At 40.2% G+C, this 24,496-nt stretch overlaps 1 protein-coding gene across 3 annotated transcripts in view; it reads right to left on the bottom strand.

The window, feature by feature from the left end:
* The window catches only part of LOC140481441 (E3 ubiquitin-protein ligase RNF149-like), a 38,513-nt gene that overhangs the window by 2,989 nt on the left and 11,028 nt on the right, over nt 1–24,496 (bottom strand). For all 3 annotated transcript variants that reach the window (XM_072577616.1, XM_072577615.1, XM_072577613.1), the window contains 5 exons: nt 21,846–22,096; nt 19,517–19,600; nt 17,639–17,721; nt 15,230–15,326; nt 1,309–1,501 (listed from right to left, as the gene is read on the bottom strand). In XM_072577616.1, the coding sequence (XP_072433717.1) occupies nt 1,309–1,501; nt 15,230–15,326; nt 17,639–17,721; nt 19,517–19,600; nt 21,846–22,096 (708 nt within the window). The remainder of the gene's footprint in view (nt 1–1,308; nt 1,502–15,229; nt 15,327–17,638; nt 17,722–19,516; nt 19,601–21,845; nt 22,097–24,496) is intronic.

Raw genomic sequence — 24,496 nt, 5'->3', positions numbered from 1 at the left:
ATTTTCAGGGCCAGTTCTATTGTTCATCAAGTTCTATTATTTAGATCACTATTAGAAACCCAGATACAGCTTAATGAACAAAGTGTAACTTTTTAAAAAGAGGTTTCAAATGGTGATATGAGGTTGAAACGTGAAATACTTCATCTCACTGACTTACACAGCTCTGGAAGAAGATTCCAGTGACAGACAACAATTTGCGGGTTTTTGTGCTCCTGACACCATGGTAAAGGCCAGGTAGTGTCTGATAACTGGCTTTTAAATTAACTTACTGCTTGATGCTTGTGGGCAGGTAACCATTCCAGGTGTAAATCAGCCTCTAGCAGAATGGATGGAGCAAACATTGACTGTACCACCTGCTGCTGTCCTCACACCCTTTTCACGGTGAAAATCCTGTCCTTTTAGTCAATCAACACTTAATTTAAAATATGCCCTCAGTATCCAGGAGAAGGTTAATGTTGCCTATATTCATAAAAGTCATGTGTTCACCTGCCTTTGTTTCCTAATTATATTGTTTTATTCAAATTGATAAATATCAATGTAAAAACTTCCCTTTAAAAAATGGCACAGCGATAGTGGTTAAAGTTTGGCCAGAGGATAAATTTTATACCCTCCTGTTTTGCTTCAAACTATATTAGGACTCCAATTTTAACTAAGTTCATTTTTATGTTTGCTATTATATAATAAGGAGAAAGAGAAGTAATGGATCCAATTTTGATCTTTCTACTGACATTCCTTCATATTGAATTACAAGCTCATCACTTTTCTCCTTTTAACCTAATTGCTATCTATGTCGTCACACCTTTATGAGATTATCAACAAGCTTCTTTCAACATACACATGACGTTTGGGTAAAACAGATAACATTGAGAAGTGGGAGTTTCCAAAATTACCACAAAGGGTAAATATTAACTATGCATTAAGTTGATTATTTCCTGGATTACATCAAAGACCCAGAATCTGCAAAAGATACATTTTAACACATTCAGAATGGGTAATTCAAGATGATAGGTCATCACATGTCTGTACCCAAAGTTGAACTTAATTGCTGAATTCTGAAAAAAAAGGGTCATATTCAGTATTTCCCAAACAGTACACCTAGCTGGGAAACACAAGAGAAAACAAATCTGGACTGTAGATCTGAGCGAGTATAAGGTATGAAGTCTAGGTCTGCCACTAGCTAAGACGTCAGGTTACAGCTACCTCCAGCACAGTATCTTCCAGGTCAACGTTCACATCTCAACACCAGACACTGGCCTCACCTCAAGGTGAGCTTTATTAGACTCCATATCATTGAATAATTATCCTTACCAATTAAAGCTGCAGCTTCATCCTCTTCCATTAGTCTGTCATCATGCTGTAGTGACTCAAAGGTTGAGGAATTTGGGAAGGTGCTTGTTTCAGCTCCTGCTCCTTCTTGTAAAGCACCACTTGAATTACCAACTGGGATACTGTCAGGCACAGTTTCTGGTATAACTACTTCAACATTTTCATGAGTATCTACCTACATAAACAACAAAGACACAAATGGAAACAATAAAGACATTAACAAAAAATTTAATATAAGGAAAACACCCCACAGCAATTCAAAGGCTTGGTCAAAAACAAAACACAGTCAAAAAGAGGAGAATTGAGGACAGGTAAACAAATATTTGGTCCAAGTGTACTTTTAGGAAGATCGTTAGAGAAAGAAAATGAAGAAACAAAAAAGGTTTAAGGAGGAAATCACACAGTAAGGTACATATGGGTGATCGCTAATTGTGCAAAGATGAAGCACAGAGAGGAACACGCAAGTGAGGAAAATAAAGATGCCAAGGATAGAAGTTTAGGGACTCTTGGATCTCAATGCCAGAGATACTGCAAATATGTTCAAATAGCAGAACGATCAGATAGTCAAGAATGGTCATACCAGACTGAAAAATATAGTATAATCGTTGGAGTTAGTTGGTGTGGATCACTCAGCCAAAAGGCTAAAGTGAAGTCCAGATGTTGGGTGGGCGGGTAGTGCACATAATTACAGACAATGCAAAATTGCAAGGTAATTTTGGAAGGGCAGAAACAGAGTTGAACGAGATTAAAATAGGGAGCTGGAAAGAAAAATACACAGTCAATAGCAATAGTATTACAGTCAAGGACTTCAAAACATTGAAACATTGGGCAAAAGGACAGTAGCTCGAGAGGAGGAAGAGACAAGATGTTTGAAGGATGGCTGATACAGAAAGCTCCAAGTAAGTAGGTCAAGCTATTTCAAATGCCAGTTCACAAGAGACATGTGGCCAGCGGTTTAGTGGAAATAGGGTTAAGGGTGCAGAAACACAAGTACATAGGGAAGAGTAGGTATTTCCAGCTTGTTGTGCCATTCATAATAATTATTGATTTCCAACCTCAACACCATCTCCCCACATTAGTCTCATATGCTCCAAACTCCAGTACTCAAAAGATTTATCCATTTCTTACCTTAAATACACTCAACATCAGGGTATCCAGTTTTCTGGAGGACAGGCATGCAAATATTCTAATCAGGAACCTAACTTGAACATTCACTAGCTGACAATATGCCATCAGAGCAGACTAACTGCCAACCTGCGAGGCCTAGCATCACCTGGGCGGTTTGGACAGGTCCTAATGTGACATAGGAGACTGGTATGTAGAGGATTGCTGTGGAGATGCTGTTGCCGCTGGTAGCCCCTCTGAAAGCACACTGTACCAGATTAGAAGGGCCCAAACCAGCCTATCCTACCATAAAACAATAGGGTGGCTTCCAAGCCTCAGCAAGTGATCTCCTAAAATGTCAGAGGATCCACACCTAACTGGGCAACATTTTGGCAAATAGAGTAATATACGGAAAACTATGAAGTTGTTCAAAAGAAGAGAGTATTTTTTAAATGGAGAAGAACTGCAGAATGCTGCAACACAGAAGGATTTTGGGGTACTTGCGCATGAAACACATACAGCTAGCACGCAGGTGCAGCAGGTAATTAGGAAAGCTAATGAAAGGTTGGCCCTTATTTTAAGAGGAGAAAGTGAGGATTGCAGATGCAGGAGTCAAGAATTTCTGATGAAGGGCTTATGCTCGAAACGTCAACTCTCCTACTCCTCAGATGTTGCCTGACTGGCTTTGCTTTGCCAGCATCACACTTTTTGACCCTAATTTCAAGAAGTTTGGAATATTCAAGCAGGAAGGTAGGAAAAATATCATTTCATTGGAGGGAATTCTGAGAAAGCTTACAAGGATGAACCCAGGTATGGAGGGATTGACTTCTGATCAAAGCGTAAGCAGATAGGGACTCTACTCACTAGAGTTTAAAATAAATGAAAGGTGATCTTATTGAAGCATACAGGATGCTAAGGAGCTGGACAGGGTAAATGCTGAGAGAATGTTTGCCCTCATGGGAGAGTCCAGGACCAGAGGGCTGTCTCAGAATTAAGAGATGCCAATTTAAGGTTCAGATGAGGTGGTTTCCTTCTCTCATAGGAATGAGTATTTTTGGAGCTCCTTGCCAGAGAGAGCTGCTGGGGCAGAGTCCTCCTATATATTAAAGGCGGAGATATACCTCAGATGGCGTTGGCTAGCACAAGGGACATAGCTTTAAACAGAGGGGTGATAGATATTGAACAGATGTCAAAGGTAGTTTCTTTACTCAGAGTCGTAAGGACTCGCCAACTTTAATGGCATTTAAATGGTCATTGGATAAACATATGGATGAAAATGGAATAGTGTAAGATAGATGGGCCGCAGATTGATTCCACAGGTCGACGCATCATTGATGGCCGAAGGGCCTGTACTGTGCTGTAATGTTCTATGTTTTATAGTTAAGACTTTTGATTAGTGCAGGGTCAAGGGATATGGGATGAAAATGCAGAAAAGTGGACATACTGATTGGTGGAGCAGGCTTGAAGGATCAAACAGCCTACTCCTGTTCCTATTTCTAATGGTCGTATGCAGCTAGTAAAAGGTTAGTGGTAACAGGAAAATGTTGTTAATTGGTCAACTAAATAGCTCAATTAGTCCAGTGATCCAGATGCTCACTCTCTCTCTTCTGTCACTAGTAACAGGCTATGACTTATATAAATGCTGCCTTTATGGAGCACCAGCAGCACACATACACAAAGGCAGGCACCATTCACATGCGACAGAAGCAGCTGCCCATTCAAGGTAAACCCAGATCAATAACTTCTTATTCAGGGTCTAAGGCCTCCCTGTCCACACTGCTACTTCTGTTCTTCACCTGCAGTGGACCACATCTCTCAGACTGCGGAGTCAAAATGAATGATTTCTGAATTACAACTCCACATTAAGACTATGACTGGAATAGAGTGGTGCTGGAAAAGCACAGCAGTTCAGGCAGCATCTGAGCAGTAGGAAAATCAACATTTCAGGCAATTTGTCAGAAACACGATTTTCCTGCTCCTCGGATGTTGCCTGAACTGCTGTGCTTTTCCAGCACCACTCTATTCCAGAATCTGGTTTCCAGCATCTGCAGTCATTATTTTTACCTCTATTAAGACTATGACTAGCACATGCTCCATTTAGAAGGTGCCAATCCACCTGAAAAAGGTGTCTCCTGTCATGAAAACAGGGCACATTTGATTTCAGCATAAATTCAAGGTAAGAGCTTTGCTAGCAAAAGGCTGAGACAGCATAGCGGATTGATAGTTGCTTCTGAAAGCTAATTAATGAAGTAAAGTTGGGGCAGTATACAAATACATTTGCACCAATGTCCAATAGAAAATTGTGACATTAGTAGCATGTGTTTGGCCTTATCTCAAAGCATGTCACGGAGTGCTGACATCACCAGTTCCATGCATTAGCAGCCATCTGGAATAATCAGCCCACAGGTTAAATGCCATAGTGACAGGACAACAACTTCTGCACTCCACCCTGCCTTCCTTCACTGTTTTATGGGAATTCCTGCATCCCAACCCAACCTAACCCCAAGGGTCTGATGAATAGGTGTTGTGTCACTAATGTCCTGCACAACTGTGGTGAAATGTCTTCACTCCTAACCTGAAGTCCATTTTACCTGAATATTAAAACTCCACGATACATCTCCCCAAGTCCTTCTGAAGACAGATTTTGTATCAATATCATGATTAAAAAAATTGTTTTATTTTTCCTACCTTGTAAATAATTTGTTACTTTGTATTTCATCTGCCATGGTCTTGCAAACACATGTAATCTGTTCTGCACATTAATAATAAACTTAATTTACCTAGTTTACATGGCAATTAATGTTTCCCATGACTTGTATTACCTTAGTTACATATATTTCTAGTTTGCAGATTTCTTGTCTGCCGTACACCACAATTACTGTCAGCATGCTTATAAATAACTTTCAGCAATATTTTCTATGTCTTGCTGTTTTTCAGCTCCACCCAAACTGAATTTCCTTCTTGAATTTCTGATCTCCGTCCCTCTCTATCAGGCTGCTACTCCTTTTCCATTTTGCCCATCTCTTCTGAAATATATCCTTTCATACCTCGTTCTTAAAACTTTGAAACCAGGTCTCCATAACAGCCATTATCCAAAGCAAATGATTTCCCATCTGTGCCACTAATTCAAATAACCTGTTGAAAATGTTTTGAGTATTCAGAGTTAAACGGTTTTTGTAGCCAGAAGGCCTGGGTTCAAGTCCCACCTGCCCCATAGAAGGTGTGCCATAACAGTTCTGAGGAAGTCAACCAAAAAAAAGCTTTTGTTTTTGGTACATACAGAATCAGTCCCTTTGGCTTTAACTTTATTCTAATTTTCTCTAACTTTACTCACTAACACCCTTTTTACTTTGTTAATCTCTGTCCTTTCCTGGCCACTCTGCTTACTTTACCCATTAAAACAAAAAAACATTAAGGCTGTAGAGCACATTTTAAGTGCTTTTGAATTCTTCCATTCTTTCCTGTCCCTCCCAAAGGAAATACATCTACAGCCTTAATCGGTTAAAGCTCAGTCTACTGCCTCAGCTATTCAACTTGTCCGTGACACTGGTCCCAGGCTGGTTTAAAAAAGGGAACCTGTGCCAATGGAGTTCCCTCTTTCTCAGTGCTACTGGCCCATGAAGCCAAATTCCTGCCTCTCGGACCACCTTTTCAACTACACACTTCACCTTCTCATCTGTCTCCTCCCCCTAAGCCACTGGCACACGTCTCAAGTAACATAACAGAAATCATTACAGAGCGGCGAGGAGAGAGGGCAGAGAGAACCGAGGGGTGCCAGGAAGGGAGAGTGTGAGAACCATTTTTAAAGGAGTAGCTGAAGGAGAGGCCACAGTGAGGAGCAGAGGGCTGCCGGGTATACATTCGGACAGCAGGTGACTCCCGAGACTGTACATGGGTACTGCTAAGGTAAGGTGTTTCAACTGATATTTGTGTATCATGCAATTGATTAAAAGTTTACTGTTAGTTGGTTAGTGGAGTAAGACCAGGGAGAAGTACTAGAAATTATTTAACTCAAATTTGTATAAATTATTTGAATAAGTAGGAGATGATTGAACAGGTGATGTGCTGAGGCTGTATGATGTGGGAGTTGGCTGATCCCATCGTGAACGGCAGTGACCACATCTGTAGCAAGTGTTGGTTGCCGAAAGAACTCCAGATCAGAATTGATGATTGAGAATGAGCTTCAAACACTGTGGCACATCCAGAAGGGGGAAAAGTTACCTGGACGCATTGATTCAGGAGGCAGTCACACCCAGTAGATTAAGTAATTCAAATTCAGTTAGTGATCAGGGACAACTGGGTGTGACTGTAGGTGAGACAGGTAGGGGGTTTCGGAGTTCAGGAGTGGAGGAGCCTCAGCCCTTGACCTCGTCCAACAGGTATGAGATTCTTGTTCCCTGTATAGATGAGGGAAAGGGCTGTGGACAGGATAAGCCAGCTGACCACGGCACTATTCAAGAGGATGGAGCAAAAAGACAAGTAGTTGTTATAGGGGATTCTATAATTCGGGGAACAGATGGTATCCTTTGTAAGCTGGATCAGGAGTCCCACAGGGTGTGTTGCCTGCCCTATGTCAGGGTGCAGGATATCTCCAACTGGCTTGAAAGGATATTAGGAGTGGGAAGGAGAAGATCCAGTTGTTATAGTCCATGTTGGCACTAACAACATAGGCAAGGCTAGGAAGGAGGACCTGTTTGGGGATGATCAAGCACTAGCAGGGAAATTGAAGACCAGGACCTTGAGGGTCATAATCTCAGGATTACTGCCCGAGCCAGGTGCTGATTGGCATAGGGATAAGAAAATTGACTAAGAGATTGTGGGAAAGAGGGATTCCATTTCATGGGACATTGGCATCAGTTTTAGAACCAGGGAGATCTGGACCGAAGGGACGGTCTCCACCTGAACCAATCTGGAACCAGTGTTCTGGTGAAAAGGATAAATAAGGTGATCAGTAGGACTTTAAACTTGTGAGTCGGGGGAAGGGAAAGGGAAAGCAACAGGGAGTATGGAGTCAAGTAGAAAGATAAGCAGCAGGTTAGCCAGTGTGCAGGGCTTAAGTTCAAGACATACTAGGAATGAAGCAAAAAAAGGAAGCATAGCTTAGGACATATTATGAGAAATGTTGGAAATCGTGAGGATAAGAAAACTAGCATTAAAGCACTTTACCTGAATGTTTGTAGTATTCGTAACAAAGTAGATGAATTAACAGCACAAATGATCGTGAATGATTATGATGTGCTCGGCATCACAGAGACGTGGTTGCAGGGGGTTCAGAACTGGCAATTGAACATCCAAGGATTTACAAATTATTGAAAACCCAGGGAGCTGGGCAAAGGGGGTGAGGTTGCCTTGTTAGTAAAGAATGAAATTAAATCTGTGGCACTGAATGACATTGGGTCAGATGATGTGGAGTCTGTGTGGGTGGAGTTGAGGAAACACAAAGGCAAAAAAAACCATAATGGGAGTTACGTACAGACCTCCCAGCAGTGGTCAGGACCAGGAGCGCGAGATGTACCAGGAAATAGATCGGGCAGGTCAGAAAGGCAAGGTCACGGTGTTCATGGGGGACTTCAATACGCAGGTGGACTGGGTGAATAATGTTACCGATGAATCCAAAGAAAGGGAATTCATGGAATGTTTACAGGATGGCATTTTGAAACAGCTTGTGATGGAGCCCAAAGGAAGCAGGCTGTTCTGGACTTAGTACTATGTAATGAGCCAGACTTTATAAAAGATCTTAAAGTTAGGGAACACTTAGGAGGCAGCGATCATAATATGGTAGAGTTCAGTCTGCAGTTTGAAAGAGAGAAGGCAAACTCAGGATGTAATGGTGTTACAGTTCAATAAAGGTAATTACAGGGGCATGAGAGAGGAACTGATGAAAATCGACTGGAAGCAGAGCCTAGTGGGGAAGACAGTAGAACAACAATGGCAGGAATTTCTGGGTGTAATTGAGGACATAATGCACATCCCCCCCAAAAAAGGGAAAGATTACTGGGGGGGGGGGGGTGGCACGGCAGCTTTAGACAACCATGGCTGACAAAGCAAGTCAGGAAATGTATCAAAGAAAAAGAGAGGACTTATAAAGTGGCCAAGGGCACTGGGAAATCAGAAGATTGGGAAGACTACAAAAACAAACAGAGGATAACAAAAGAGAGAAATAAGGAAGGAGAGGATCAAATATGAAGGTAGACTAGCCAGTAATATTAGAAATGATAGTAAAATGACATCAAAATTGGAGGTGTAGTGGACAGCAAAGAAGGTTACCTCAGATTACAATGGGATCTTGATCAGATGGAGTTTAATTCAGATAAATGCGAGGTGCTGCATTTTGGGAAAACAAATCTTAGCAGGACTTATACACTTAATGGTAAGGTCCTAGGGAGTGTTGCTGAACAAAGACTCCTTGAAAGTGGAGTCACAGGTAGATAGAATAATGAAGAAGGCGTTTGTATGCTTTCCTTTATTGGTCAGCATATTGAGCACAGGAGCTGGGAGATCATGTTGCGGTTGTACAGGACATTGGATAGGCCACTGTTGGAATATTGCGTATAATTCTGGTCTCCTTCCTATCGGAAATATGTTGCGAAACTTGAAAGGGTTCAGAAAAAAATTTATCAGGATCTGCCAGGGCTGGAGGATTTGAGCTACAGGGAGAGGTTGAATAGGCTAGGGCTGTTTTTCTTAGAGCGTTGGAGGCTGAGGGGTGACCTTATAGAGGTTTATAAAATCATGAAGGGCATTGATAGGATAAATAGACAAAGTCTTTTCCCTGGTGAGGGGGAGTCCAGATGTAGTCGGCATAGATTTAGGGTGAGAGGGGAAAGATATAAAAGAGACCTAAGGAGCAACTTTTTCACACAGACCGTGGTACGTGTATGGAATGAGCTGCCAGAGAAAGTGATGGAGGCTAGTACGATTGCAACATTTAAAAGGCATTTGAATGGGTATATGAATAGGAAGGTCTTGCAGGGATATGGACCAGATACTGGCAGATGGGACTAGATTGGGTTGGGATATCTGGTTGGCATGGACCAGTTGGACTGAAGGGTCTGTTTCCATGCTGTACATCTCTATGACTATGACTCTAAACATTTCTTTCGATACATAAGAAACAGCTGTTCCCTTTATATATTAATGATCTGGATATAGGGACTTGGGGCATTCTGGCGAAGTTTGTCAAGGATACGAAGTTAGGTGGACAGGCAGGTAGTTCTGAGGAGGTGGGGAGGCTGCAGAAAGATTTAGATAGTTTAGGAGAGAGTGGTCCACGAAGTGGCTGATGAAATTCAATGTGAGCAAATGCAAGGTCTTGCACTTTGTATAAATGAATACAGGCATGGGCTATTTTCTAAACGGTGAGAAGATTCCTAAAGCCAAAGTACAAAGGGATCTGGGAGTGCTGGTCCAGGATTCTCTAAAGGTTAACTTGCAGGTTGAGTCCTTGATTAAGAAAGCAAATATAATGTTGTTATTTATCTCAAGAGGGTTGGAATATAAAAACAGCAATGTGCTTCTGGGACTTTTATAAAGCTCGAGTTAGGCCCCTTTTAGAATACTATCTAATTTTGGGCCCCACAACTCAGGAAGGACATTCCTGAGACATTAGTGTCCAGAGGAGATTCACACAGATGATCCCTGGAATAGTAGGCCTAACATACAATGAACGGCTGAGGATCCTGGGATTGTATTAATTAGATTATAGAAGGTTGAGGGGCAATCTAATAGAAACTTGCAAGATAATGCATCGCTTAGAAAGGGTGGACACTGAGAAGTTGTTTCCGTTAGGCAGTGAGACTAGGACCTGTGGGCACGGCCTTAGAATTAGAGGGGCTCAATTTTTAGAATGGAAATGAGAAGACATTTCTTCAGCCAGAAAGTGGAGGAATTCATTGCCACGGAGTGCAGTGGAGGCTGGGACATTAAATGTATTCTAGGCAGAGATTGATAAATTCTTGATCTCACAAGGAATTGAGGGCTACAGGGGGAATACACCCATCAGCCAGGATTAAATGGCGGAGTGGACTCAATTGGCAAATGGCCTTACTTCCACTCCTACTTCTTACGGTCTTATAAGCTTTGAAACCTTGCTTTCTCGTTTGGACCATAACTCCTTAAATTCTCTCAGCAAAACATAATTTCCAGTTCCCTGTATACAGTTGTTTCCTATACCAAAACACACTGGATGTTTTCCTGCTTCTTCTCCAGCAGGTGCCTTTTACCCTTTGAAAAAGTAATTTATTCAGATACAAGGAAGTGGGTAATGAGGACCTTCCAATGATCAAAACAGTTGGAGAAAGAGGCAGATATAAAGACATTAAAGGAATATTCCTGAATATGGGTGAAAAAAAAACGTTCTGAGAAGAGAAAAGGGCACCGAACGTAAGGAAGAGAAAGCAAGGAAAGCCACAGTGGAAACTGTTCCTTTGTGATCTACAAAATTATTTGACCTGTACCTCCAAGGTTCCTCTTTGATGACATCACCCATGGAACTGATCTATTTCAAAAATGATAATTGATGTCCTACTATATATTTAATGAGCTTGTCACATAAGGCTGGCAGAAGGATTCGATGGTTGGATAGGTGGCAACTTTATTCCCTAGATAATACCAATCTCATTGAAATCATTACTGCACCATTAGCTCCAGACAAACGTAGTGAAGTCAGTGCCAAGGACTCAAACCACATACCCTCCACAGTGTGTTCAACTGTCCACAGGGCCTGCCTGCAGTGGAGGCAGTTGCCACATGTCCTGGTCTGCCAGCAACACCAACCCCTCCCCCAATCTTTTACAAGTTCAGCATGCCATAGTATCCATTAAAACGATTCCACAACAGTTATGGAGTCATAGAGTCATGCAGCACAAAAACAGACCCTTTGGTCCAACCAGTCCATGCCAAACATAATCCCAAACTAAACTTGTCCCACCTGCCTGCTCCTTGCGGATATCCCTCCAAACCTTTCCTATTCACGTACTTATCCAAACGTCTTTTAAACATTGTAATTGTACATACATCCACCACTTCCTCAGGAAGTTCATGAACCACCCGGTGTAAATAATTTGCTCCTCGTGTCTTTCCTAAATATCTCTCCTCTCACCTTAAAAATGTACCCACAGTTTTGAAATCCCCCATCCTTGGGAAAAGACAATAAATGCCCACTGTAGTGAGCCCATCCAGGCTGGCAACACCACTATACCTATTCCTGTATGGCCTGCTACAATTAACAGTCAATTAGGCAATTATCTGGATAGTGTGTGGACAGTGTCAGGGTTCCTGGGTTTGGAAATCCCACTTCCAGAAGCTGCTGGCCAAAGGCAGGTATTGACCCTTTCCACTTAGCACCCTAACTAGGGAATCAGGAAAATGTCAAGATCTCCATCCCAAGGACTCACAGCCTTATTACCAAGACCTCAGCTTGCTCCCAGCATGAACTGTGCCCAATGTATCTAGCTTCTGGCATACTTAGTCATAGAGATGTACTTCATGGAATCAGACTCTTCGGTCCAACTTGTCCACTTCCCAACCTAATCTTGTCCCATTTGCAAGCACTTGGCCCGTATCCCTCTAAACCCTTCCAATTCATTTACCCATCCAGATGCTTTTTAAATGCTGGATGCACACTTTTCAATTGTGAATCCACAAATTTCAAATTGTGGCTACAAACTTGGTCAGTATGGGGATTGAACCCATGCGTAATTGAATCAACCTTCACTACTTCCTCTGGCAGCTCATTCCATACATGCATCACCCACCGCGTGAAAATGTCACCCCCTAGGTCCCTTTTAAATTTTTCCCCTCTTACCCTAAACTATGATTTTATAAACCTCTGTAACGGTCACCCTCGAGATTGTGGTGCTTGAAAAGCCCAGGTCAGGCAGCATCCAAGGAGCAGGAGAATCGACGTTTCAGGCATAAGCCCTTTATCATTCCTGAAGAGGAGTTTATGGCCGAAATATTGATTCTCTTGCTCCTTGGATGCTGCATGACATGCTGGGCTTTTCCAGCACCACACTTTCGACTCTAATCTCCAGCATCTGCAGTCCTTACATTCTCCTCTACAAAGATCACCCCTCAGCCTCCGACATTAGAGAGAAAATAGCCCTATCCTAGTCAGCCTCTCCCTGTATTTCAAATTCTCCAACCCTGGCAACATCCTTGTAAATCTTTTCTGAACCCTTTCAAGTTTCACAACATCCTTCCAATAGGAAGGAGACCAGAATTGCACACAATATTCCAAAACTGGCCTAACCAATGTCCCGTATAGCTGCAACATGACCTCCCAACTCCTATACTCAATACTCTGACCAATAAAGGAAAGCATACGAAACACCAACTTCACTATCCTAGCTATCTGCAACTCAATTTCCAAAGAACGATGAACCTGCACTCCAACATCTCTTTGCTCAACAACACTCCCTAAGTGTAGAGGTCCTACTCTGATTTGCCTTTCCAAAATGCAGCACCTTACATTTAGATAAATTAAACTCCATCTGCCACTCCCCAGCCCATTGGCCCATCTGATCAAGATCCCGTTGTACTTTGAGGTAACCTTCTTCCCTTCCACTACATCTCTAGTTTTAGTATCATCTGCAAAATTACCAGCTATACCTCCTATGTTCACATCCAAATCATTTCAGAGCAACACTGCAGAGTATGAAAACATCTCTAACACGTATTAAGACAAGAACCAATATAAATATTGAAAAACAAAATGGATGATTGTAACACACGAGTTAGGCACACAAAGTGTATGAAGGTTCCACCAACATTATACCGATATAAACATTCATGAAAAAGCTTAACTCACAAAACCAAACTGTTCACTACAGACAACTGAAGTCTAATGCTCCAGAAACACTAGAAAACTGTCAACAGCACAATTCCTCCTGAGGTAGATAGAAGCATTAGTTGTCCAACAATGCAGTGATGCTGCCTGGGTGCCGCAGAAGCAATGGACAGAAGTAGTCCCCCTTAACTATAGAAGCCAAGTTACACTGGCAGACGAAGAAGTAGACCATCCTCTCATGAAGGAGCTTCTGCGGAAAAATTTGGATGCCGTCAGACTCCAGTAGTTGTACACCTGCTCCCATTCCCATCGCTAATTATCCATATACCAGAAGCTTTGGATTGTCCTATTCATGACTCTTGCTTTTTCCACACTGCAGCTAACCTTTAAAATGCTCCAGTTTCTTCAGTCTTTCTCTCCTTTGGGGTCTTTCACAGCACTGCCTCCTCCATCCTGCACTCAGGATCTTAGGCTCTGCCCCACAAGCTGCTGAGGCCACCTCTTCTTGCCCCAGAAAGCACCCACAGGACCTGACCAATTCCTCTGCTGCCTAGCACTCGCCTGGCAGTGATCCTCAAAGACCAAGCGCTCCACAGAAGTTGGGGCCTGACATCTAGAACCTGACTAAACTCGGATGATAACTTCCCCATTACATTCATTTAAATATGCTGTACAAGCAGAATTTCTGTGTCTTCATGACGCTACAAATTTTCCAGTGAGTGGCTGAGCCACACAGATAGGAAGAGAAGTTGCTACAGCCCTCTGGGTTAGAGAAAAGAAATTCAGTCAGAATCTCCCCTTCAGATCACAAGCTAGTGTCTCTGCTGGAAATAGATAAACACATCGGAGGGAATGCCAACATTCCTTTTGTGCCCCAAAGAATTCTTAACCCTAATAAGTAGAAAATGTCCAGGATAGGCATGACATTAACAAAAACTGACAAGAGAAAAACAATTGTTCATAAAATTTGACAAATACTCCCAACTGTTTTGGGAATTATCCAGTGCACTTACTGATAATATACAAGAGCATGTTCAATGAGGAAAAAATTTACTTTTATATCCCACCTTTTATATCTTCAGGACAACATAAAGCACTTAAAGTCAGTACATACTTCTGAAGTATAGTCACTGCAGTAATGTGGACAGCTTCGTTAGCAAGGTCTCATAAACAGCAAATGGAAAAGATAAGTTGTTTTGGTTGTGGTTGCGTGATGAATGTTTATCAGGACACAATGGAAACTCCCCCGTTCTTCCTTCTCTCATACTGCCAAGGGATCTATTAAAACCACCTGTGCAGGCCAATGCTGAACATTTCATCTGAAAGACAGCACCACTTATGCAGCACTTCTTTAGAAATGAAATGAATCATCAGCTGATAATGTGTTCAGCTTTCTGGAGTGAAGCTTAAATCTATAGTGACAAGACTGGGAGGTAACAGTCTTACCACAGAGCAAAGGACAACACTTTAGAGTCATAGAGATGTACAGCATGGAAACAGACCCATCAATCCAAATTGTTCATGCCAACCTAATATCCTAACCTAATCTAGACCTACCTGCCAGCACCTGGCCCATATCCCACTAAACCCTTCCAATTCATATACCCATCTAGATGACTTTTAAATGCTGTAATTATACCAGCTTCCAACACTTCCTCTAGCAGCTCATTCCATACACGCACCACCCTCTGTGTGAAAGGGTTGCCCCTCTCACCCTAAACCTATGCTCTCTAATTTTGGACTCTCCCACCCCAGGGAAAAGACCTTGTCTATTTATCCTATCCATGCCCCTCATGATTTTATAAACCTCTATGGAGGTCACCCCTCAGCCTCCAACGCTCCAGGGAAGGTAGCCCCAGCCTATTCAGCCTCTTCCTATAGCTCAAAACCTCAACACAGGCAACATCCTTTGAAACAGATTTAATATATTCTGCTAATTACACACTTCTTTTAACATTATACCAATTAAATAATTTAGTATTTCATCCAATTATTTCTTCCATCACTTACCATAAAGCCAAGTGCTTTAATGACATCAAGTTTACACATTGGACAGGTTCGATGCTCAAGAAGCCATGGATCAATACATATTCTATGGAATACATGCCTAAAGAACAATACAAATCATAAGCAAATTGTTGTAGCCACATGAACCAGTTGTAAACCACAGCTAGCCAGGTTATTTCTTGCTAGACGTGTTTTCCGAGATTGGTTTAGAAGTATGGTATCAATTCGATCTCGATTAAATTCTTGTAAGCTGGAGGCAAAGAATGTACGACTATCTAAGAATGTACAACTTCTGTTGCAGCCATGTTGATATTTGCACCAAATGCTAAGACATAATAGTTTCCAATGAATTTTCAAAGAGTGAATGTAACTTATAAATGTAAATGAATCTAAGCACAGAGATCAGATCCAAAAATATTTTAATTGCCACTGTTAATTGAGCAGCACAAAAAAGCATTAACTTGCTTTTCATTCTAGTATTTAGTATAAAAATAATTACCATATGCAGTTTTGGTGTTCTTAACGTCAGTACATACTTGCCACAGGGAGAGTCAAGGGGTGGTTCATGGAATTAAAGGATTGTCCCATGAGGGAAAACAGAGTGGACTAGACCTATATTCCCTGAAGTTTAGGAAATGATAGTGATTTAATTCACATATCTAAAATTCTTCTGTTTGACAGGTACTTCCATTGTTTGAGGAACCTACACAGAAGATGAGGGGATCAGTCATTTAAAACTACAGTGACAAGAAATTTCTTCACTGTGTTCTAAATCTTTATAGTATTCTATCCCAGAGACCTGTGGATGCTCAATTGTTGAATATGTTCGAGATAGAGACTTCTGGATATTAAAGGAATTAAGGGATATGGTGACAGGTGGAAAGGTACAATTAGGATAGAAGCTCCACCAGGACCTTTTGGAAAAGCAGAGAAGGTTCTAAGGGCAAAATGGTCTTCTCCAGTTACTTTCTTAAAGAATCACAGAATCCCTACAGTGTCAAGCCATGCCATTCAACCCATCAAGTCCTAACCTTCCCTGTAACCCGGCACTTCCCATGGCTAATTCACCTAATCTGCATACCCCTGGACACTGTGGGCAATTTAGCATAGCCAATACACCTAACCTGCACATCTTTGGTCTTATATGGTTGCATTTTTAATTAGAGGCCACAGAAATTTGAGGGTTCTAGGAATAGGGATGGTTATTAATGCTGATGCTTTAAACAGAACTTGATTTATACGACAATCACCTGTGTACTAATAAGAGAAAACCAACTCTCGCCATCTGACTGGTTACGTGACCTGTGCACATAATTGCACACAATTTTAGGATACTATTGTGAATTATCAGAAACCTCTGAATTAGAGAATCCTCCTAATTGTGTAAGGATTGGAAGACATTTACTCAGTTATAATGCTAAGTTTGAGTTAATTTTTACACTTCAAATTAATACCATTAAACTCAGTCCCATTTTGTGTTTTTAATCGAAATTAACATGAGAGATTCAATACCAAACTGGCACTACTATGCATGCTCAAACCTACACCTCACTGTCTGTATTTACAATGACAATTTTTTTTCAAAGAAATAAAATCCAATACTAGAGAACAATAGTTACAGGAAAACCTTCCAAAAATCAGATACAACTGCATAAAAAATACAGGTGACAATCTACTTCATCCTTTACAGTAATTGGATTGCACTACCAGAAATGCATAAGACCTTGCATTATTCAATAATCTTTCCTAGGTTAGGTGGATTAGCCATGGGAAATGTGGGGTGACACGGATAGGGTCTGGGTGGGATGCTGTTCAGAGGGTTGGTCTGGACTCGATAGGCCGAATGGCCTGCTTCCACACTGTAGGGATTCTATGATTCACTTATTGGATTTACTGTGCATCTCTCCTCTTCTCTCCCTTCAAAATAAAGTGTGCTCTACATGGGGAAATCAAAGGAAAACAGCAAACTGAATTATAGTCATTCAGTCTCACATTAGTGTTTAATTGTTTCGATGGAAATCAATTGCTCTCCATCTGAAGATGTTTTACTTTTAAAGACTGACCTTTTTCAGCTCCCTTTTTTTGCACAGATGGCTTGTGTAAATCATACACTATTTCCAATTCTTCTTGTGGAAGAACCCTTCCCTTGCCCAGAGCTGGATGACTTGTCTAGCATCAAGATGATCATTACAGCTCTACAGTAGCCCATTTTTCCACTTCAATTTATTAATGCTATTATAGTAAAGACCAAAAAATTCCAAACCTCCATTTCATTTTATTCACGAGTTTGTTTTTAAAAACGTTGGTCTTTATAAATTAAAGATTATTCAGATTATTTTCTTGTACGTATTCCTTCAGGTTAAAATATTGAAATCAAATGCATTACATATCACATTAACGAAAGGTACATACTTGCAAGGAAGAATTCGCACAACATCTCGGGATCTATATACTTCAATACACACAGCACAGCCATCAATATCCAAATCTACTTCCTAACAAGAGTAAAAAAGTTTGAAGTTAGATGAAGAATAGGACTGGATAAACAATAAGATACATAAGTATGCACATTTTGATTTAAGCTGTGGACAGTTTGGTTTTATAAATTTAAATTTATTATTGGCTTATTTTCAACAGTAAAAAAAGTTGAGATAAGAATTGAGGTATAGAAAGTGAAGGGTGGAAACAGACAATTTTGACGGTGAGTTGAACATAAGATTTAAAGACAGCTTAGAGTCAAGAATTCAAACAAGAAACATTAATGAGCAGGAATAGACCAGTTGGCTTTTCAGGCCTGCCCCATACAGAACATCATGGTTTTTAAAACTCTAGTTTGACCGATGCCCAAACGGAGAAATGAGAAAATCGTCATTTAATTACTATTGTCTCAAAACTATTAAATTCCTTTCGACCCCCTTTATTCCCTAGATCTCAACTACCTCAAGAGTGTACTTTCCCACTCACAAAGGTTTAAAGCCCCTTCTCATGCAAAACAGTACACTTGGTGGCATTAAGAATGTTTCACATTAATTTTGCATGATTTCCTTCTTCCTATTTATAAAAGCTGTTGGACTTTTGAGGATTGAGTGACTCTTAAACCTTCGATGAATTATGTAATTGAACACCAGATCTTAATATTTATTTAGACTTTGCAGAGTCTTTACATCCTGAGTAAAAACTCTTATCCTTGTTCTTCCTCCAAAAAGTGTACTCTCAAACTTCTCCAGCACTACAGAACAAGAATTAAACCCATTGTCTGTCAAAGATAAAAAGTGAGAAGTGACAAGATAGGTCACTTGAAAGGTGGATGTGGGAGATCAGTTTTAGACAAGTTGAAATATTTGTCCAATGCTGAGACCATTCAATTCTTCAGAGAGATTATTGAACTTTAAATATCATATTTGGCTGATTGTTAGCTCTCCTGTCTCTAAATCACAAGTTTATAGGTTTAATCAAGTCCTGTTCCAAGACTTAACTATATAAATCTATGCTAATATTTCTTTGGGAATGTCAGACTATTAAGAGATGCATCTTTCAGATGAGACATTACAGGGCCCTCTCAGATGGATGTAAAAAATCCCAGAGAGGTGTTCCTGACACCCTGGCAAATATTCATCTTTTTAATGAACATGACCAAAGCAAATCAATCACCGGATTAATTGTGGTATTATTTATTGTAGATCTTTGTTGTAAGCAGCAAACTACTGTATTTTCTAACATCGAATCATTCTCTACATTGCAAAAGCTGGAAAGCAAGCTGAGATTGTGAAACGCTGTTTAAATGCATTTCGGTTTCTTTCTATTGGCCATTTACAACATTTGGACATAGTACCTTATGGAGATGACAAAAGGGCCACATAATATCCACTACCCTATGATGAAAAGTGTCATCCAAAAATAAACCACCAACTCAGTGGGGAAGAGTGCAATTTTCAAAGTGGACAATCCATTTATTTTTGTGTAGCAATCAGCCTGTAATCAGGCTGTGGGGGCAGAGGACTGTGTGTGGTGTGGCACAAGTGGCATTGTACAAAATATGGAGGTAGTCCATGCAAACCAAGAAAATACACCACAACACGTTTAAAATATCCACAAAAAAAAAATCAATTAGCAGTCTTAGTTTTTGAAAAATAATCCAAGTATCCTTTTGATTCATATGAAGCAAATTTTATGAACTGTGCAAAGCAAGACCTTACACCCCTGGCAAAACTTCACTCCCTGCAAGTTGTTGCTAAAATAAAGTTAAAACCAAAATCCTGCCAACAGACATACAGAACAATAGTGCCTTACCCTATCTCCATGCCTGACAGTATGCAGCTGAAGTTTACTAATAGCTTTCTTGGCTTCCCTCCTGTTGTTCTTGTTTTTCTTGTTCTGATAGATGAAAAAAAAGATTATATTCAAAGCTAGTATGTTCATATCTTTTAAGCTAGTCTCCTAAATATTTAAAGTCTAGATTAGAGTGGTGCTGGAAAAGCACAGCAGGTCAGGCAGCATCCAAGGAGCACCTGCTGTGCTTTTCTAGACTCTGGTTTCCAGCGTCTGAAGTCCTCACTTTGGCCTCCTAAATATTTAAAGTTTAACCCAATTTTAAATTTGTGGAACCTGCTCCAAAATCCAGCTGCACAAGATGCACTGCCTCTATACTCCTTGGCAAAGAACCTGGTTGATATTATGCTCACTTGAAAGAAGTAAAATGGATCCCAAATCATCCAATTTGGCAGGTGTGCATTCTTCACTGAAATTGTGCCACCACCATAAATAGTAAACACTGAAATATTAGTGCCCATAGCCTGCACATAAACCCAAACCATAAATACCTTTTCGAAGATTACTTCCCAAAAGCAAGCTGTCCAGACTACAAGTGATACTAATCCAGCTGTATCAAGGTAACCCAATCTACATGTAGCCTAATTCACAATGGCTATAGGAATCACTGGAGGCTAACACCAAAAAAAGCTACATGCAGCTAAGAGGAACAGGAGCAACCTCAGGGCTGCAATCAAAAACAAAATGGCCTGAAATTTAACTTCCCTTTCTTTAAAAAAAAACAAAAGGAGACCTGTTGCTGGTCTCCAAAGCTCAATGAGTCAAGTTACATGAGCCCGAAGTGGCATAAATTCCACTGTCAGCCTGCTGCCACCGTCCCATTTCATCTTCCCACTGCTGTTTGGCCTAACTGGAATATCAGTGAAACCGCTGTTTGAAAAAAAAATCCTAATTTATTCATTAGTTAGGCCACCTTTGAAATACTGCATTCAATTCTGGTCTTCCTGCTATAGGAAAGAGGATATGAAACTTCAAATGGTTCAGAAAAGATTTATAAGCATGCTGCCAGATTTGGAGGGTTTGCACGATAAGAAAAGGCAGAATAGGCTGGGACTACTGTCCCTGGAGCATTTGAGACTGAGGGATGACCTTGCTGAAGTTTATAAAATCATGTGGGACATGGATAGGGGTGTCCAAGACGACAGGGGCTAGGTTTAAGATGAGAGGGGAAAGATTTAAAAAGGGACATGAGGGGCAACTTTTTCACGCAGAGGGTGCTGCATGTATGGAATCAGCTGCTGGGGTGGTGGAGGAGGCTGGTGCAATTACAACATTTAAAAGACATCTATATGGGTACACAAATAGGAGAGTTTTGAGAGAGATGGGCCAAGTTAATTTAGGATATCTAGTCAGTATGGATGAGTTGAATGGAAAGATCTGCTTCTGAAATGTATGTCTCTGTGACTCTATAATCTGCTAGTCACTTTACGCAATTGCAGTTCTTTCTAAGGCTTGTTTACTTCTTTAATGACACAGAGCAATTGAGCACTAAACACGGTTCACTTGTGAGTCGAGAAATCAAGTGTCATCAGGCCAGCTGATTGTTCTTAGTGACATTTTCTGTTAAATAACCTGCAGGATTTGAGATCTTTCCATCTCAAATATGGTTTGCTCAGCTCTCAGCCAGAAAACAGGGTTCAAGTTGAAGTATTGCACATTACCTCAAACTAGATTTACCTCAGTGGACAGAGGTTATTAACAAAACTATAAAAGTAAAATACACTATTACTTATTGCTGTAAATAGTAACAACAAAAAAAAAATGTTGCTTTTGCACCTTTACCAAGACAATGGAACAGAATAAAGAAAGTTCAGTATAAAATCCTGCTCAAGTCACTGCTACAATGCATTAACCTACAGTTTACTGGAAAAGATTTGAAGGCTTATCAACATTCAAAGTACTACAATAATACAGCAAACTGAAGGAGATTGTAAAGAAAAGGTACTTTAAAACCAGGATTTTTTTTTTAAAAAAGGGAAAATTAGAAGGAATATGCCGTATAAAAAGAAGTGGATGTAATTCAGCACGAATATTCTTAATTGTAAAAAGATTATAATGTGAGAGAGCAAAAAAAATGAGGAAAATGTAAAATGCTAATTTAGAAAGAGAAAGTATTCATTTCACACATAGTTTATACAATAATCACAATTTAAGTAAAAATCTAAGCGGTGTACTGACATTCAAAGTGATGCTTTATTTAAAAGATATGAACCTAAAAGTCTGAACAAATATTTCAGAAATATGATGGAAATTTTAAAATATTTTAAAAATTTTCTTCACAAATATTTACCTGACTTGAAAACTGTGATCCTGCATATAGAAATCTCTGGATGTAATAAAAAATGAGCCACGCCAGGGAGATGATCATCATTGTTATGAAAGCAATAATTACAAATACTACTGACTGAGAGCTCATCCACTCCTGCACATGTCGGGTACCAACAGTTATGGACATGATCACTGGGATACCTCGACGAGCTAACTCTAGAATTTCCATCCCCTTTGAATTGCCAATCATGATAGCAACAGTATTTCCGGTCCCTGAGAATAAAGAGAGTAAACTGTTAGTAAAAGATCATATCCAAATATGAAGCAGAATTGGAATAAAAGAAAGTGATTCCACTGAGATTTCAAATTAAAAATAAGATGGCAGGAATCAAGGTTAAACATAGCTTCCATCAAGGATCATATTTCTTTGTATTGACATCAGTTTCATTGTTAAAAAAAAATCACACAATACCAGGTTATAATCCGACAAGTTTATTTGGAAGTACAAGCTTTCAGAGCATTGCTCCTTCATCAGGTAGTTAGTGGAGCAGGATCATAGAACACAATTTATAGCAAAGGATCATAGTGTCATATAATTGATGCAATATATTAAACAAACCGAGATTGCTGTTCAGTCTTTCACCTTTTAGAATGGGTTGCAGGTTTCGATTCATTAATATGTAAATCCCAGAATTTCTTTCAAGTCACATTCCCGAGATAACTTAAAAAGGTTCTATAAAAAAATTTCAGATGATACATTAAAAAGGTGTGAGGTTAGACTCTATGTATTCCAATCTTGAGTCAGATGGGTTCTATTTCCAAAGTAGGAATTTATAAAATGTCACATAAATTAACTGCCTACAGATTGTGTGCTTTTTGAACAAAATAGACTGTATCTGCAAATGCAAATTCACCCCATAGACTTGTGTGTGTGTGTGTGTGTGTGTGAGGAAGAGAGTGAATGTGTGCATGTGCTTGATAGGAGTGTGCGCACGAGTGTGATGGAGTATATGCCTGTGAGAGGGTGCGTGCATGGGTGAGAGTGTGGGGGAGGTGCATGTGTGTGTGTGTACCTGAAAAAGAGTGTGTGTATGCACCTGAACGAGTGTGTATAAGAGAGGGTCTGCATTAGTGAGAGTAAGAGAGTGTGTGTGCGTGCGCACGTGGGCTTGTGTTTGAGTGTATAGCATTCTATTTTGTTCAAAAAGCACAGAATCTGCAGGCAGTCAATCCATGTGACATTTTATAAATTCCTGCTTTGGAAAGAGAACCAGTCTGACTCAAGATTGGAATACATACAGACTAACCTCACACCTGAGCTGAGATGTCACCTTTTTAACAAAACCTAAGCTATCTCAAAAATGTGCCTTGAAATGAGTTGTGGGATTTACATATTAATAAATTGAAACCTGCAACCCATTCTAAAAGATGAAAGACTTTCCAGCAATCTAGGTGTTTTCAATATATTATTTCAGTTGCATTGCACTGTGATCTTTTGCTATAAATTGTGTCCTACGATCCTGCTCCACTAGCTACCTAACAAAGGAGCAGTGCTGTAAAAGCTTGTACTTGCAAATAAATCTGTTAGACTATAACCTAGTGTCACGTGAAGTTTAAACTTTGTCCACCTCAGTCCAATACCAGCATCTCCACATCAGTTTAATTGCAATGCTTCTTGCTGAAATATTCAAAGTGTTTATAATATTGCTGCAACACTGTAGTTGAGCGTCTGCCAATGATCCTCTCTAGCTATCTTCCCATCGTAAATACTTATTAAAAGCAGCTCATTTGCAAGGCCGTTGGTATTGGCTGAGCACAAGCGCCTACAATATACTGCTATGTGGGAATTGAAGTGAATAAAAAAAAAAATCTGGAATGTAATAAAATTTAAACAGGTGGCTGGGGATGTTGCCAAAAATACTGATCAGTTTTTAAAACAGACGGAATAAACAGATGGCTCACACGCTATGAAACTGCCCCAAAATCTTATCTCTTCAAATGGAAAAGCAGAATTAAATACATGAACAAAGGACATGGCATTATACAGAGGTTCAAACAACATTTTAATAAACCAGACCTTCAGTCTTAAGAGGGGGAATTACTGAATGTCAATGGAAGCATGCCACATGAAGATAGATGGCAACTACCTGGAGTGCCATTTTTCACCCAAGAGAAGCAAGAGTTTCAACAAGCTCAACGACAATACAGAAACATCAAGATAATACATTGACCAATATTTCTGTACTTTTTTGGCACCAATAGTATTCGGCCTTTAAAATTAAAATGTTATCCTTCACATCATACTGTGGTTAAATGTGTCACTATTTTGGGATGTCACAACTTCTGTTCCCACTTCCTCTAACTACAACCACCAGTGGTGCAGAATTTGAACTCCACCTTCTGCTTGAACAGTGTGAAACCAGCAGATTATCATAACAGCTCTCAGGAGAATCCATTGCAAGGCATCCATCATATGCAAGCTGTCATTAATTTGCTTAATCTTCAACAGAAGAAGACTGCATATAATTCCTGTGAAATGCTGGGGATCAAGGTGACATTGGGCAGCTGGTGGCATAGTAGTAATATCACTGGACTAGTCATCCAGATGCCCAACTTAGTGCTTTGGGCACACGGGTTCAAATCATACCACTGTAGCTGCAGGAATTTAAATTC

Source organism: Chiloscyllium punctatum, chromosome 9 (genome assembly GCF_047496795.1).
Source record: "Chiloscyllium punctatum isolate Juve2018m chromosome 9, sChiPun1.3, whole genome shotgun sequence".
NCBI classification, from domain to species: Eukaryota; Metazoa; Chordata; class Chondrichthyes; order Orectolobiformes; family Hemiscylliidae; genus Chiloscyllium; species Chiloscyllium punctatum.
Note: the sequence above shows the minus strand (reverse complement) of the source record. Positions and strands in the feature narration are given on the sequence as shown.